The sequence below is a fragment of the Dendrobium catenatum genome, unplaced genomic scaffold, assembly GCF_001605985.2.
Source record: "Dendrobium catenatum unplaced genomic scaffold, ASM160598v2 fragScaff_scaffold_1220, whole genome shotgun sequence".
Lineage (NCBI taxonomy): Eukaryota > Viridiplantae > Streptophyta > Magnoliopsida > Asparagales > Orchidaceae > Dendrobium > Dendrobium catenatum.
The window spans coordinates 3,826,209-3,844,894 of record NW_021319682.1 but is presented as its reverse complement, the minus strand read 5'-3'; the positions used below and the strand labels follow the sequence as shown (position 1 = coordinate 3,844,894).

The 18,686-nt window shown below is 34.9% G+C and overlaps 1 protein-coding gene across 6 annotated transcripts in view; it reads right to left on the bottom strand.

The window, feature by feature from the left end:
- LOC110110060 (DNA (cytosine-5)-methyltransferase DRM2) overlaps positions 1-15,793 on the bottom strand; it is a 31,110-nt gene extending 15,317 nt beyond the window's left edge. The window contains exons 1-7 of one of the 6 annotated variants that reach the window (XM_028699188.1): positions 15,375-15,793; positions 14,824-14,870; positions 14,632-14,727; positions 14,403-14,499; positions 14,275-14,321; positions 4,820-4,930; positions 3,481-3,580 (exon numbers count right to left, since the gene is read on the bottom strand). In XM_028699188.1, the coding sequence (XP_028555021.1) occupies positions 3,481-3,580; positions 4,820-4,930; positions 14,275-14,321; positions 14,403-14,499; positions 14,632-14,727; positions 14,824-14,826 (454 nt within the window). In that variant the 5' untranslated portion in view covers positions 14,827-14,870; positions 15,375-15,793. Of the gene's footprint in view, positions 1-3,480; positions 3,586-4,819; positions 4,931-14,274; positions 14,322-14,402; positions 14,500-14,631; positions 14,737-14,823; positions 14,871-15,066; positions 15,263-15,374 lie in introns of those variants that run through there. The other 5 variants (XM_020841364.2, XM_020841361.2, XM_020841363.2 and 2 more) reach the window with 5 other exon arrangements.
- Positions 15,794-18,686: the final 2,893 nt, after the last annotated feature.

Here is an 18,686-nt window from a genome sequence, read left to right as displayed (position 1 = left end):
TTATAGTAAATGATGAGGTAATGAATGTGCAGCAATTTTCTTTTACACAGAATATTAAGAGAGTAAGCTAGAAGTTGAACCTATTGTGAAGCTAACACACCTATTTGCAACATTCAAACACCGAAATGGTTTATTACAACTGTCTTATCTACTTGACAATCTTTTTACTGCCCCTCCCCCCCCCCCCCCACCCCCCCCCCCCCCCCTAAGCAAACAACCTCTTAACGATGGAATCTAAATGTGTATACTCATGGGAAGCGCATGAACAAACACCTATTTACATTTTCCTTTTGTTAAAAACATGCCAATAATGATGATCCTATTAAGAAGTGACACCGGATCGGAGGGGGCTCGACGAATCCACGTCGATGATTCGGTAGCCGCGGCCAGATAACTCCAAGAACTTCTTGGACGAAGGATCCACCACCTAAGAATCACTCTTAGGATACAGGAAAACAACAAACTAAACTCAACTTAAATCTTATTCATCTCAATTCTCAACCATCTTCAATTACAAACCTTGCTACCTATTTATAGACAAAGGTAGCAACATATTAGGCTACACAACCAAAAGCAAACAGTAATCCGATGTAGCCATATAACTACCAATTGGAATTAATTATTCTGAAGTTAATACAATTAATGTCTCAGCTCCGACATCAAGAAGGTATGTGTTCTCCAATATTTTGATGACCTCTTTAGGTTTTGTTTATTATTGCAAGTTTTTTTATTTAGCCTTTGACTTTTTTAGTTCAATTGTTTCCAATTTCTGGGTCCAACGCATATCCAATTCCTTGTTTTGATGACTCGTTGATTTAGAAAGTCATCATTATTGACACTGATTTGATTGAATCCTATATTCCCCATTGTGGTTTATAGTTGTTAATAAGGAATCCTCCGTTCATATGAAGAAATTTCTGGACTTGCTTGATGATCTTCACTCATCTATAGAAATATTTGGGTCCTCACCTTCTGCAACCTTTTGCCTTCCTAGGACTGAAGTTTGCTTGAAAGGACCAATCTACAACTGTTTCCATTTTTGGTTACTTGCCTTATGCGTTTTTTCCTTTTTGGTACTATTGTTTGTTGTGTTTCTCTTTGTTTGGCAGCTTGGCTTCATTTTTTGACGTTCTACAGTAATTGAAAAATCAGGTCTTCTGAAATTTAAAGTGGTAAATTTATTGTTTAGGACCTTTAGGTTGAAACTTGAGATTGGAAATTTGTCGTTATTGTCAGAATATAAGTTTGTTGAGTTGAAACTTACAGTATTATTATGCTTGATCTCTGAGAATTTTGATGAATTACTTCGGGCTTTTCTTAATTATAAATAGGATCTTTGAAGCATTGAATAGTAAAATGAAATTTATTTTTTCTTTATTATTGTGTTATTAGATTTGTATTCTTTGAGTGTTTTGGAAATTTAAACTACTTCTGGGGGGCGATTCTCCTTCTATCGACATGAGGTCTAAATCTTCAAAATGATGACTATTAGCATTTGAGTATAGTTCTCTTTCTATATTGTTTACTGATTGGTTCTTGCGCATAATTGTGATTTTGCCAAATTTGATTTGTTGATTTCATTTTTGTGGTATAAATTATATTTGATGCAGAGTTTTAATACTAGTTCTTAGATTTCTCATAGAATTTTATTTTTTTAGCAACTATTACATTATCATCTAGAGCAAATGAAGCAAATGAAGTTCGTTATCTAATTTAACATTATAACCTTTGCATCGATTGAAAGAAGAAAATCTATGAATTGATGACCTTTGGATCTTCCTGAAAAGCTAAGACACAAAAATTCTATCTCTATTACAGCGAATTTTCTAGCATGCAACAATAATCTTTATATTCCAATCAATTTGACATTATAAACCTGATTCTCAAGTAGTTCCTGATATGTATCGCATGTGACGTTAAACATATGTTGTGTAACTATGTTTACACAATTTTTATCCAATTTATCTATGATTATGCCCTTTTTTATTTCTAATTATTTGACATTAATTTTATCCACATATTATAAGTTGCACAACTTTATCCATGTTACCTATTATATTTCATAAAATTTACCATTAACTCTTCATAGTATTCTGTTATTGCATAATAATACGTTACACTATGAAGCGCCTTGGTATAAAAAATAGCAACAAACTCCAAAAGATTCAACACAAAAATATATTTTTATTGATAGAAAAACAAATGCGAACAAAGTAAGATACAATGGTCCTCTTTAAAGGAGGGCCTTCTCTCCCAAACCCTAGACGCCACTAGGATCCCTCACAAAAAGAAAACTACAGCATACAAAATCAAATTATGCATACAAAATATAATATAAACCCTATTACTATAGAAAACAATTAACAACAAATTTCAAAATAGCTTAAACCCTCTCAAATCAGCCCCCAAATATACTCTCTCCAATTAGGAAACATCTCCTAATTAATCCCCTCCAAATCTGCCCTTTTTTATTAGGAAACATTTCCTAATTAATCCCCTCCAAATCAGAATTCAAATTAGATTGCTTACCCTAAATAATTCATTCCTAATTGTAATTAAAATTTTCCTAAATAATTACCCTTTGATTAAAAACATTTCTAAATAGCTTTCTCTTGATTAGGAAACTTCCTAATTACCTCCCAATCATATCGGTCGGTCAATCACACTCTGTTGCAACTAATAAATGTCAACTCATAAAAGTTATATCTTCATCTATACACCTATTCTTCTATTTAAAGAATATGATAAAAGAAAGAAACATAATTGTCATCTACTTGTAGTTGTTTTAACAAGTATCTTATAATTCAAATTACCATTTAAAAAAAATACCCAAAGATAACTTTGAATATCCAGTGGCAAAAGAATAACAAGATCAAGAAAATAAATAAAAACCAATAATATTTTAAATTGGTTACAAACTAACAAATTTCAGCCCATAGTGACTATATTTAAATAGCATAAAAGTTTGTAGAATGACGGTTTGGAAATAAAAGAATGAAAGAGAGAAACATTACTGTCATATAATTTTTCACTTTAATAAATATTTTACAACTCAATTTGTCATCTACAAAAAACACACAAAACAAACTTTGATTTGAATATCCTGTGGCAAAAGAAAACAAGATCAAGAACAGAAACAAAACGCAATAATATTTAAAATTGGTTACAACCTTACAAATTCAAACCAATAGTGACTATATTTAAATAGCATAAAAGTTGATAGAATGACGGTTTGGAAATAAAAGAATGAAAATGAAAGAAACGGCATTCAGCCTACCATAGTAAAACATATTCAAAAAAGGGTCTCAGATGACTCGAAAAATAGATATAAATGAAGTTAAACATTAAGGTATCCACCATAAATCGTCACAAAGCAGCAAGCATACTAATGAAGAAATAAATCAGAATAAGGCAACATCAACATCAAACTTTTTTAGACATATTAAGCTATGCTGTCATCAACCAGAAGAGAAGTCATACCACATCTTTCTATGGCTGCATCTGCTTCTTCCGGAGAGAAACCCATATCAACCAATATCAATAATTTCTTATCTTTCTCCTGCGGACCCTCTATGAAGTCCTGTACTAATAAGCAACAAAAAAAGACTTCAAAAAGTTACACTTGCAACCTGAGACGCCAACACAGCATTGAACAGATCATTATGTCCATGATGCAAAGAGTCACGTGATAGGTCTCACTGAAGATCTAAGAAAGAAATGGGACATGTCATCATATAACCAAAAATTAAATATGCGAGATCAAGTTATCATAAATCATGATTATATTCAACAGAACATAAGGTTCAACCATAATTTCATCCCATAGATCAGAAAGTAGTAGGCACTCAGAGAATTAAGGTTCAACCATAAATTCATCCTATAGATCAGAAACTGGTTGGCACTTAATAAAAACATGGGTCGCTCTTGGAGATCATGCTTTTAGTTATTAACCAGGAGTTCATGAAAAAACTGATAGTGAAAGCTACAAATAATTGTTGGTAAATCACGAATCAACGCAAAAATAGTGCTAGTAGTTTAACAAAGTCTTAGCAAAATATTATTTCAAAACATGAGATGCATCTAAAAACTGGCCTGTGAGACGGCAATAAGCATAAAGCAAGAGCACGATAGACGTAAAAAAATCCTCTGAGGAACAAGAAAATGCTAATTCAGAAGCCTCACTAATGTTTGCATTGCTTTCTATACGGGCACATTAACATTTACATAAGAAAGAGGTCCACCTTGCTCTTTGCACAAGATGTTGAGCATATGAAATTTTAAAAAATAATCATCATAAGTTAAAAGAATATGCGAAGCATTATACACAACAGAGGCATTACACAATAATTTCTTAACAAAATAAATAGTAATGATCTTCCAAAACAAAACGTTTATCATGTATATAGACAAACGGCTAACGAGGTGATTTCTTCCATGCTAAATTGTAAACTAAAATTACTTTAAAATAGGAACTTAGCAAGCATCTAAGAAAACTCAGATTTAATTAATGCAACAAAAGTAAAAAAACTCATCTAAAGACTGCCTTATGCGGTGACCAATCATTCATCATCAATTTGGAAAAATTTAAAATAAAAAGAGCCATAAATAGGTTATTTAAAAAGTATGGATTTCCACTGTTTTTGAAGGCAGGTCCACATCACTAGAAATAAAAAATAAAAAATAACTAGCGAAGTTGAGTGTAAATAAACAAGAAAAGCGTTGAGGCCCAATTACTCCCACTTTCTCCACTTCCATGGTAAGGAAATATGCACTACCATATATTTTCCCTCTTAATCAAGATGTAAAACAAGCAAATTACCTGATCATTAGGGTCATCAGTATCTATATCACTGTCAAAGGAATATTCGTCACTAGTAACTGGGCACTCAGCAGGGGCATCCTCACAGTCCGAAGGAGAATTTCCAATAGCCTAGAAGTAGCAACAAAGTTCATATTCACATTAATTAAAACCTTTAAATGTGGTTGCAATTTCTAGGTATAATATGCATGCAGTTAATTGTCATCATTAAATGATACTTGATAAATATCAAAGAACTTTATTATTAGTATCTTTGTGCAATTTTTGCAAGGTTCACTTTGATTAACCACATGGAAATCGATTAACCACATGGTTTTAAACTACAGCCATGTAGTGTGAAATTACGCAGCCATAACATCTTAGGCTGTAATAGTGTCACTATTAAACTTGAAGAGAATCTGACGATTTAATGTCTCAAAAGTTCAGTTTAATGTCGAGCCCAATAGCTGACTGGCAAAATCCAAAATACGGTAGAATCAATTACAACACCCCCTCCCCCCCCCCCCCCCCCCCCCCCCCCCCCCCCCCCCCCCACAAAAAAAAAAAAAGAAGCAATACAATGTCAGTATTTTGAATCACTTAGTAGTTATCAATGTATTTAAACTCGATGGGTTCATAGTTGTAATGGTGAGCATGTTAGACGAGCTAAAAAATTCATAAGAAAGCATTTTGAACCCCATCAACGCAAGCATACACGTCTTAAAAGTGAAAATTCATAATTTCTTCAAAAATACTGGGGTGTTTTAGAATTGCATATAAATATTCGAGTATCTTATGTATAGAAACGGACTTCCAGCTATGGAAATATGGGATCTTTTTTTTTTCTTTTAAACTAAAGACACAAAAATAAATAAAAAAGAAACATGGATGACATTCCTGATTAAGATATGCAAACAATATTAAAACGTCATAAAAGCATATTTGAATATCTAACATAATATTAGAGCTAATTAATTTTAAACCCATTCACATGGCACATTTATACCTTGGAGATGGCATATTTATAGCTTGGCCATGAAATTTATAATGCTAAATTTTCACATGATTTAGTTGATCTATCTTATTAAGTTTTATGAAAATTTATGTGAATTCTACTGTAATATTCCTTATTTATCCAACGAATACCTAAATTTTTAAAATGAAAAACTAAATGTGTATTTTATATGTGGAATCAAATTATTAATACTTTAAAAATTAAAGTAAAAGTTGATAGTTTTATTGTGCTCTTCAAGATTTATGTATCACTGCGAATAAACGCACTTTGAATCCCATCAACACAAGCATACAAGTCTTAAAAGTAAAAATTCATATTTTCTTCAAAATTACGGCTTGTTTTTAGAACAGCATATAAATATTTGAATATCTTATGAATGGAAATGGAGTTCTTGTGATGCAGACAACTAGATAGAAAAACACAAAGGGGAGAACACCAGCACTAGAAGAACTTTTCTCGATTCAAAGCTTAGAAAGCCAACATCAAACAAACCTCCAAACAAACAAAAGTTAAACAAACAAAAACTAAATTAAAAATAAAAACAGCCACCCTCAGAACAACCGACTAACGGTCACCTCACATGCAATGAAATAGTAGGTAAAATAAAAGATGTGCTTAAGGACATGCAAACCAAGGGTCCACCACAGCTACTTGGGCCAATGTCCACCACAAACTCTTCTAGCAAATGCAACCAAACTGGCCAACCAACACCTCCATAGTTTGAGAAGAAAGATACAAGTGGAGTGAAAACTTGTGGAGAGTAGGTAAGAAGCCCAAAGATGAAATATTAAAGAGGAGAAGAGAAGTGGAACAAGCTCGTAAGCTTTTCCAAGAAGAAACCCTCAGGTTTTAGAGAACTTTGCTCAGCAAACAACAACCTCTAACTGCTCTTATATATATATATATATATGTGAAAAGAGGCAGCCAAACAACCCCAAACATCTCCAGCCGAACCAATCAGGAAAGGGAAAACAGAAGGCCAGCAGGCAGCTCTAGGAGCAGCACCCGAAGGGCCCACACGGGGGACAGGAAAAGGCAGCCACGGGGTACAAGAAAAGTCAGCCACGGGAGAGGAGCCAGCGGAGGAACCGAAAGGCCAACAGAGAGGGGGAAGAACCAGGTTCACACCTCATACTGAGCTAAAAAGGAGGTGAACTACAAGTAATAATGAGCTGAAATATAGTAGCTCCCAACAAAGCAGCAAAACCTGAACAACCAAGCCCAAACCGAGAAGCCCACATCAGCCCAAGAGCCAAGGCACCAAAGTAGCTAGCACACCCAAAGTATGACATGCCCAAAGCACCACCTACTCATGATCATTGGTTGCCTTCCATCATAGGGTAGCATAAAAAAATCAAAAATAACTATAGCATTCAAATTACAATAAAAAACTAAAACAAAAAACTGAAATTTGCATGCATCATCTTGCAATGCAAATATGGAAGCTTTTTTTTTAACTAAAAAGACAAAAAAGAAGAAGCAATGATGACATTCCTGATTAAGGTATGCAAACCATACTAAAACTGCATATAAGCATATTTGAATACCAAACATAATATTAGAGCTAATAAATCTTAAACCCGTTGACTTGGCATATTTTAAACCTTGGAGATGGCATGTTGTTAGACCGGTCCACAGGACTAGTCCAGTCGGGACCGGCTTACGGGTGAAACAGTGGCACTCTTCCGCTAGTTGCGGATCAGCGTGAGCCACCGAAGCGTCGAAGCAAAAGAAGCGTGTTTGAAAGGATTTTTTTTAGGGTTTTGGGAGGAAAATTTGAATGTAGGGATTGTTTAGAGATTTCCTTTTGATTTGTATGCATTCAATACTTTGTTTTCCTAGGGTTAGAGCATCTTGAATTTGGCTAAAATTTGAGATCTCTTAGAATTAGGTTTTTCTTTGGGCTCTAGCGGCGTCTAGAGATTTGAGAGAGATCGATCCTCCTCTCGAATTGAGGATCAATTGTATCTTGCTATTTCTGTTTTCCTTTCATCAAATAATACAAATTATCTACTGTTTTCGTGGTTTTGTGAGGACTTTTGTGAAGAATTGTCGTTGTTTTCCGAAGATTAACAGGAAATACTTGAGATATACAAATGTTTCTTATCAATTTGGCATCAGAGCAAGTCTTGGGACCATTCATGGGCTGATTTTGGCGAATTTCAGTAGCTGATTTTTGGTCGGGAAGGGACAAAGTTGTTGTTCTTGTAATCCAAATCCGGAATTTTTGAATTTATAAAAGTTTGGATCGAGATGGAGGCCGAGAAAGTTGATGCTCTAGAAGAGAGGCTTTAAGGGGAGATGAACCAAATCAAAACAACAGTTGAGGAAAGGATTTCCTTAGCTGATCTTCGGGACATGATGAAGAAAATGATGAAAATCCACAACCAAACAGTGGCTTCCGTGGCAAAAGGGGGGGAAGGAAAAAAACACAAATTCTGAAATTCGTAGAGAGGAAGATGAGGTGGAAATCGGGGAGGGAGAAAAAAGGCTTACGGGCGAAACAGCGGCATTCTTCCGCCAGCTGCAGATGCCGCATGAGCTACCGAAGCAAACAAGGCGTGTTTGGAAGGCTTTTTTAGGGTTTTGGGAGGGAAATTTGAATTTATGGACCATTTAAAGATTTCCTTTTGATTTGTATGCATTAAATACTTTGTTTTCCTAGGGTTAGAGCATCTTGAATTTAGCTGAAATTTGATATCTCTTAGAATTAGGTTTTTCTTTGGGCTCTAACAGCGTCTAGAGATTTGGGAGAGATCGATCCTCCTCTCGAATTAAGGAGCAATTGTATCTTGCTATTTTATGTTTTCCTTTCATCAAATAATACAAATTATCTACTGTTTTCATGATTTTGTGCAGACTTTTGTGAAGAATTGTCGTTGTTTTCCGAATATTGATAGGAAATACTTGAGATCTACAAGTGTTTCCTATCACATGTTTATACCATAAACATGAAATTTCTATCGCCAATTTTCAAATGATTTAGTTGAGCTATCTAATTAAATTTTATGGACATTTGTGTGTATTACTGAAATATTCCTTTGTTATCCAACAAACACTTAAATTGTTAAAATAAACATGTATTTGTACATAATATGATCAAATTAATAATATTTTTATAAATTAAAAATGAAAGTTGATGCTTTCGAGATTTAGGTAGTATCATTGCGAATAAAAGCACTTCAGTGTTATTTCTATGACTATGTAAGATTTTAGTATTCCTATTATATTTTATAGATTAGATATTTCCTTTCCAAAATTAGTGAATATAACTTTTGTCTGCCATTGATAGTGATGCGGACATCCCATCATGAAGATTTTCAAAGGAGGAGACGACGATCGACGACCGAGATCATTCCACCTTATCTTAATTTGTTATTTGTTATTTTTTATTTTTATTATGAATTTTCCATTTTTACCCTTAATTAAGAAGGTCGTCCTATGTAAGTCCTGGGGGCATATGCGTCTTGTTTTAGTTTCTTAGGCCTATATATAGACGTCATTGCTTGTGTAATGTAATGATGAATTATTAAGAAAAGAAATTTTATTTGCACTTATGTTCTTTGGAGAGAACTTGGGTGAGATTCCTATGGGAGGGAATCAGAGTTTCCACCAGCTGCAGGATGGGTCCGGGCTCGTGGCTTGAAGTCCCTTGGAGAAGGGCAACGTATTACCCGTCAGCTGCAGGATGTGTCCGGGCTCACGGTTGTATCTTTCTTTCACTAAATTCTTTTCTCCTCCTCCCTTGACCGTTGGCCAAAATCCCCCACTTACCACAGGCCGATTCTCCCACAAATCCCTCCAAAGCCACAAGCTTCCTCCAATTTATCCATATCAACCGCCGGCCATAAACCACTCCACCACCACCTCCTCCTAGTCGGCCACCCCATCTCCTCCCATCTCCTAGCCGCCGGCCACCCCCATCCCTTTTTTCCTTTTAATGATGATTTCAACAAAATTAGCCTACCTAAATTGGGGTAAGAATTAAATATATTTGAAATTCAAATTTGAATTTCAAATACTTTCCTAAAATTAACTAAGCTAAATTAGAAAAGTTCCTAAATTTAAGTCTAATTTGATTTTAAATTAGATCTGATTTAATTACCATTTTCCTAATTTAGAATCATGATTTATGAAGTTTTAGATTCCCTCCCAATTCCCCTCCCCATTAATTACACCTATTATATCGTTCCTTAACCGCCGGCCTCCCTCTCACTTCTCATTAGATCCCAAATTAAATCTGCATTAGTTATTTCCTTAGTTAGCCTCTTGTTATTTGGAAAGAATTTGAATTCAAATTCAAAATAATTTGAATTTTAAAAAAGCTTTCTAATTAAACCAACTCTCATTTAGAAACCCCATAACTCTCTCAAATCTGAAATTAATTTCAGATTTAATTATCCTCATCACATTTAAAGCTATGGTCCACATACATTGTATGTGGACATTTCTCCTCCCTCCCCATATGGCCAGCCCCCTCTCTCCCTTATTTTAATTATTTTCTTCCTAATTAAAGGCCCCAATTAAGGAGAAAACTAATTCATCTCTTCCCTCCCTTTTTTTTGTATTTGAATTTCAAATTCAAATTCATTAATTAAGGGAAATATGAGATGGAATTTTAGCTCTTTAGTTTTTTTTATTACCCCTCCCCTTCCGTTCTACATCAGATAGTTTCCTAGATTATGCTAGAGCATTAAATAAGTTTGAGAAGCTTCTAACTTGCACGATCCTAACAAGTTTAGGGTTTTAGGGGAACACAATTTAGCAATGACAATCATGTGTTTACATGGATACCATTTCTTAAAATCTCCCATGATTATCATAGCTAGGCAATAGACATGAAATTTCTAACGCCAAATTTTCAAATGATATAGTTGAGCTATCTAATTAAATTTTATGGACATTTATGTGTGTTCTACTGAAATATTCCTTAGTTATCCAAACACCTATATTGTTAAAATAAAAAAGTATTTATACATGATACGATCAAATTATTAATATCTTTATAAATTAAAAATGAAAGTTGATAGTCAAGATTTGAGTGGTATCATTGCGAATAAAAGGTCTTTAGCATTATTTCTATAACTATGTAAGATTTTAGTATTACCTGTTATATTTTATAGAGAAGGTATTTCCTTTCCAAAATCAGCGAATATAACTTTTGTATGTCTTTGATAGTTTCCTAGATTATGCCGGAGCATTAAATAAGTTTAAGAAGTTTCTAACTTGCATGATCAAAACAAGTTTAGGGTTTCAGGGGAAGAGATTTTAGCATGACAAGCATGTGTTTACATGGATATCATTTCTTAAAATTTCCTATGATTATCATAGCTAAGCAATAGACAAGAAATTTCTAACGCCAAATTTTTAAATGATTTAGTTGAGCTATCTAATTAAATTTTATGGACATTTATGTATATTATACTGAAATATTCCTTGGATATCCAACAAACACCTAAATTGTTAAAATAAACATGTATTTATACATGATACGATCAAATTATTAATATTTTTATGAATTAAAAAAGAAGATTGATAGCACTTCAAGATTTGGGTGGCATCACTATGAATAAAAGCACTTTACTGCTATTTCTATAACTATGTAAGATTTAATTTTACCTACCATTATAGAGTAGTTGTTTCCCTTCGAAAATCAGCGAATATAACTTTTGTTTGCCGTTGATGGTTTCCTAGACTACGCTAGAGCATTAAAATAGTTCAAGAAGTTTCTAACTTGCACGATCCTAACAAGCTTAGGGTTTCAGGGTAAGAGAGTTTAGCAATAACAAGCATGTGTTTACATGGATATCATTTCTTAAAATTTCCCATGATTATCATAGCTAGGCAATGATGTTTTCACCTTACTATTTTTGGAATTTTGGACTTATCCTTCATGGAATTAAAATAGAATTAAACAAGGTGGGGTTATTATGATTCTTATGCAGGCGTGTGATGGATCCTACGCCTAGTTGCTGAACAAGTGGGATAGGATGGCTGCAATTCCGTTGTTGGAAATTTCGAATTCAAATTGGTATTGTTCAGCTATATCAATTGAATCTCTCAAACACGTTGTGGCAGATTCAAAGCCTTAATGAATACCCATCATTCTTAGGTTTTTTTTTTTTTTTCAAGCCACCTCTTCTCGGAAAACCACTACACACAAACCTCAAGCAATGCTCCTCTAACACTACACAACTCTCCATACTCCGATCAACTGCTCAAGTCACACCAATACATCCACAAGGCACCACTCCTCCATAATGTTAGGCTTTATTCATAGCCTTATACCTAACCAGAAGACAATAAAATTTACTAGCAAGCTATAGCACTATAAGATAGTATACAGAAACATGCTTCTCTATTCAAAGGCCTTAGATGCAACATCACCCAAACTCTCCAAAGCCTACTTAGGCCAAAAGTTTGACAGTTCCAAAAATCTCCAAGGCTCTTTAGTGATAGTAAGTATATTTTCACCATTAACCGTGGTTGTTCGCTAATCATTGACGATCATATCAACTGAGTATCAGTTGACCGAACGATCACAGGATTTTTTTTTTTTTTTTTTGCTCGACGTCAATTTATAACATATTCCACTAAGGAAACAAAACACATCATGCACAAAGCTTCTTCTTCCCAAATCACGCGCAACTATGTATCACATTGAAATTTTTAAATATTTGATAAAGTGACAGTTTATTTGATTTTGAGAAAAATTAAAAAAAAATTTAGAGCTTTAATGTTTAAAGCCTTAATATAATTATTAAATATTAAGAAAATTATATTTTAAAATTATATATATATATATATATATATATGAGTGCGTGTGGGGGGGGGGGGTTTAAACAAGAGAATCAACGCCAAAAGTGTGGGGCCATTCAAAATAAACAAGAGAATCAACGACAATATGATTTGTAGCTCCCAAATCAATAATTAAGGAGCAAGAAATCTAAGACATTAAAGGCATGAGAAGAGGAGATAATACCTAATAATACTATAATGCAAGTACCTATCATAGATGTTTTTTTAGTGATCCTAGTAAGTTCAAAACTTCACAATTTTTATTCTTTTTGGAACTCAAATGGATACTTCTTTGGTGCTCACTTCTCCCATATAGGTTAGATAAACATGTTTTATCTTTCACCAATCTTCCTTTTGTTGTCTAATTCTATTGTGGTTTTTCATTAAGGTCTAGCATATTTTATTAGGATACCAAGCTTTTTTTGTAATGCGTGCACCTAAAGGAATCTCTATTGACCATTTTACAGGGATCAGTTGCTTGTAGTCGTCAATAAGAGATGGTTTTGTATCAATATATTTATATTGGCAAAATTGACACCAAGATAGTTATTTACATTCAACTGAAACGTTGAATGAATGTTCCGAGTCCCAAGTGAATAAAAACCCAAGAGGATATGAGCATTACAGTAGTTGTTTTCTATGGAGAGGAAGATAGTAAAAATAGAGTATTCACAGGAGCAGAAAAAGAACATAAACTAAAAAATTCTTTTTCAAAAACTACCAAAAAAACAAAAGAGAAGAAGATAATTAGAAAAAAAAAATCGTAAGGCTCTAATGCCATGACAATAATTTGATAAATTGTTAAATGTCTTTTATTCTAGTATGTGTACTTAATTTATATAATCATAGGAATGTTTATATATATAAACTTGGGGACTAAAAATCATGGATAGGAAAAACAACAAAATAATTACAATAGGTAAGCTAAAATGTTAAAATTATCACAAGGAATGAAAACCCATCCATGAACATGTAAAGCTGACATTGTAGATATGTAGGAGGTATGGTAGTTGGCATGATCATTAGGTAGCTATGAGGCAGCTAGCAAAGTAGCGGGCAATTGGCTGGGAGGCAACGGGTAAAGTCATGATCTCAACAAGGCGTGGCTGGTAGAGCAGCTAGCAAAGGTGCAATGTCAGAGATGTGCATTTCCATAGATCCAAGCATGTGCCCTTGCTTCCAAATTTAAAGCAAAAATTAAGAAATATGTTGAGATGCCAGATGGACCATCAAGATTCATTGTCATATTTTATTGAGGCTATGCTCTCATGTGTAGATTTAATGCGAGTGTGTGTAAATAAATTTCATAATGCTGTCTAAATAATTAGATAAGGCTACTCCTAATGGTGATGATAGCACAATGTTTCATTCACATATTGTCAGTAATACAAACTAGAAAAAAATTTAGCCAGTGAGAACCAGATTGTGCAAATCCAGTTTAAATCTTTTGTATGTGTTCTAGAACCATAATATGTTAAGAAAATGCCATACCAACAGTTTATGGCAATAAGAAATATAAATAATTTTGATGAGCTTTTATCACATCTCTGCCAACATTTCCATGCACAATGCTAAGAATGGTCAAGTTTCCACATATACACCCACTCCACCAAGATGACTAGCCAAATATTGAAAATGTGATTTAGGCTGAAATAATAGTTACCGAATAAGTGAGTAGAGTTTCAAGAATAGTTTCCACGTTTCCTTCTCCTGCAATCAAAGAACATAAATTACCATCAAGAGCACCAAAAGAACCAAAACCACACAAAGTGATCCTATAAAATAACCAACCATTTTCCTTTATGGCCTTTTCAACCATGTCTCCGCTAAAACCCATTCCAATGAAATGGGAATATAAGCTAGGCTGAGAAGGACCTGCCTCAGAAGCCTTCAAAGGATTCAGAAATTGAGTCAACATTGTTCATGAAATAGCCAAACAGTTACTCTAATAAAATAAATAGGGAAAGAGGGGATAAAATGTCATTGAGAGTAAATTAAACAAGTTTACAAGTAGATATACCTCCCCAGGAGGATCTGCAGGGCTTTCCTTGTCATCCTCATCAGTCTCCCAGCTGAAATTGTCGCTGTTCTTCTCATCACTGTCGCTGACCCAATCCTAAACAAACTATGTCAATAACTATTAATAAAATAAATTTTGGTTAGTGCGTGGAATTGATTGGCACAGCAGGAATTGGAGACAGAAAGAACAAACCATTCTCAAAAAGCTTCCCTGCTCAGAAAGATTCCACTGAGACCCCACTGAAACACCAAGAAAAGAGATTATAAATTACTATAACACTAAACGAATTAGCACGACACTCTCAGACTACAGCAGCGATTATCTGCTTCCCTTCTCTAACCAATCCCTCAATAATAGCACACAAAATTATATCCATAAATTTCATTGTTTACTCAGAAAAACACTCAAAAGTTTCAAATAATTAAAAATAAACACCCTTCTCATCTCTCCCTTAGTTAAATCCCGACACTGATATCCCCTCCTCATGCCGCACCGAGCCTGTCCCAGCGTCTCGATTTCCTCTTCTTCTTCGTCATCCTCAAGCCGCCGATCCCATCAATGCAAGGAGATTCCGCGGCAACTTCCTCGTCTTCTTCTTGGTCGCGACTTCAAGACGAGGGTTTCGTGAAGGCGTAAAAGGAAGTTAAGCATATAGTATAAAAATAATAATATTTTGATGTTAAATATGTAAATGATATATTTAAACCCCCCTAAAGAAAATGATAAAATAGATGAAGACCTACCCGAATCAAACAAAACATCCTCAGAAACGGATCGACGAGGATCCAGCCGCCCTTTCTCTCATTTCCTTCTGCCAAGGCGGCGACTACAAAAATAATTCGTGGCTCATTAACCGATCTCCCCCCGGCAGCGATGATGAGGACGATCAGAGCAATCTTCTCCAGCGGAAGGCGAAATGGAGACGCTGGAGAGACAGAGAAATAGGACGAAGCGCAAAACTCAAGACGGCCAAAAGCCGACCACAAGCGAAGAGTTATAGAGAGAGAAAGGTTCCGAGGGGAATCGCTGGGGTTGCCAGGGTTCTGCATCTTTGGCGCCTTTGAAGTAAAAAAGAACTGCAAGCTCTGAACTTCGCTGCGTAGTTGCATACAGCAGAGAGGAGAGAGGAGTGGCGTTTCGAATGCAATTGTTCATGGATTCTAGTGGATTTTCGTGTTGCCCATAAATTCTAATGTTGGTTTCTCATCAAACAAAAAAGAATTAACGGTTGTGATGGACTGTATAACTTATTCAATTATATTTGCTGTTTCATATGTTACAGCAGATGTAAATGCAATAATAATAAGATATGAGGTGATGGGAGAATATAAGACTAAAGATTAATGATTAGTTGTCGTTGGATATGCATTGAGATTTGTGTATAACTTTAGATATGAGTGAACTTAAATATTATTTTTTATTTTATTTATTGGTCAAATTGAAGTGCATGTTACTCATTGGCAGTCATAAATTTATTTAGATTATATAATATTTCTTATAATTATATATTTATATATTTAATATTTAATATTTATACATAAATCTTTAAGGTATTCTTTGATTTGTTAAAAAATAAATGCAGAGTAAAAAAAATGCAATTCATTTTAAATATTTTGGAGTTATTGGGATTAATATAAAATAAATGCATTTAATTACTTCGATTTTATTTCGTTAAAAGTAAAATGAATGCAACATAAAGCTCAATTATGATATTGATCAATGGCTCGTGCGACAATGACGACGATTAATTATGATATTCTTTGTGATGGTTTATATAAATTAAAGCTTGATAATTTATTTACTGAAACATTGATGGCATTGCATCATAATTTTGATATGAACAAATATGTGGATGTCATGAGTGTCTCTACCCATAAATGTTGAGGAAGAGAAGCCTCAAGAAGAAGGGTGTGAAGAGTCTCAATGAGGTGACAATGTTTTCTCTCGGCAACACCATTTTGGGAAGGTGTATGCGGGCAAGAAAATTGATGTATGATTCCCAAATTTTTAAAAATTATTCTAAATTTGCTGTTGAGAAATTCACCGTCGTTATCAGTACGAAGAATTTGTATTTTAGCATTAAATTGTCGTTCTATCATTTTGTGAAATTCAAGAAATGTGTTGAAAACATCAAATTTTTGAACAAGAGGGTAAACTCAAGTATACTTTAAAAAATCATCGATAAAAGATGCATAGTATCGATATCCGCTAGATGACATAGTTGGGGACGGTCCCCAAACATCAGAATGAACTAAAAAGAAAGGTTTAGACCTAACATTTTGAGACAAAGAAGTAGATAGACGATGGCTTTTAGCCATACGACACGCATTACACATAGTGGGAGTGGTAGAAGTACAAATGTCATGAACATTATGAGCTAAAAAGGACAGCACACGAGTTGATGGATGACCAAGTCGTCGATGCCACAAATCTGGAATCGGTTGGACCGAGAGAAGAGCAAACCGGGAAGGCGTGGTTGATGTGAATGAGTGAACTTGAAATGGATAGAGACCATTAATACACGGACCCGTGAGAAAAGTTCGGCTGGTCCTCCGATCCTTGATAGCATAACCATGAGAAGAAAAGGTTATAAGGCAGTCATTATCAATATTTAGACTATGAACATATAGTAAATTAAATGAAAGATTGGGTACAAGATTTAATTGGGACAATTGTAGACTACCTTGAGGTGTAGGTAAGATTCCTTTACCAGTGGTGTGAATCGGAAGTGTTTTGCCATTGCCAATGACTACCTGATTTGTTCCTGTGTAAGGTTGAGACGTTTGAAAATGAGTGAGATCGGATGTAAGGTGGAAGGAGGCCCCACTATCAAGAAACCAATCTGTTTAGTTCGTAGTAGTTGGGGAACTGTAGAGAGCGGTGTTGGGGGATAATAGTTGCATTGGTCATCATGTGGCCAGTGCCAACATTTGATGGCAAAATGATCGGATTTTCCGCATATTTGACAAGTAATGAAGGATCTTGATGATATGCCACCACGGTTTGGATTGTTTTAGGTGTTGTTGGACGATTTTCGGTTTTGATTGGATTGATGGCCACGGGTATTGTTAGGCCGATCGACCCCCACGATTAGTCGCAAGTGCCACGTTGTTGCCGGAGAGCTATAATGCTTGAAGATCTCAAGAGGTTTCATGAGCGATATTGAGTTCTTCACTACTCAATAGGGTATAAAGATCGTCTAATGTCAAGGGTTGTAGATTGGTTCAGATTGAAGTCTTGAAGGATTGATATGTCGGCGACAACCCATCCAATGTGTAATGGATAATATCTTCGACATCTAATGGGGCACCGGCTGCAACTAAAGCATCGGCTTTAGTTTTAGTTTTGACGTCCAACAGATACTAAGCCATCGTCTTGTCTTTCATGGACATATAATATAATGGAGTTCATGCTTCAATTGGATGATTCTTGATCGCGTACTGGATTGAAGTCAGCTGTCCACGGAGAGAACGTAAGGCAAGATTGAAGAAGAAATAAACGAATATAAGGAGGCAGCAAGATTTTAATCTAAAGAACATCAGGCAACGTAATTTGGATTGGCGATCGTGAGACCAGCTGCATCAGTAATCTTCTCAGGCGGCGGTGAAGTTGTGCCGTCCAAAAGACCTTCATAACCATTTGCACATAAGAGTTTGAGAACCTGAGTTCTCCAAAGATGGTGATTGTCGACAGAGAGGGCCTGAGCGACAATGTTCTTGATGTATCCCATCAAGAATTTGAGCGATGTGGGAATTTGAGGAGACTCCTATGAACGATCGCGGACGACCGGAGTTTCAGAGGCGGACTGTTGAGTAGAAGACATAACCGAAGATTGAGGCATGATCGGAGAAAAAGAAGATGAACAAGAAAGAAATCAGGGAGAGGAAACGAGTTGCTTTGATACCATGTTAATGCTCAGAACAACCCAGAGATCCAAAACAGAGAAAAGGAAAAGCTATTTCATTTACTATGGAGGGCTCTTTAAATAGAAGAGCAAGGTACATAAATTACAATGAAGTATAATTACAAGTAATATTTAATGCCACGTGTATAAT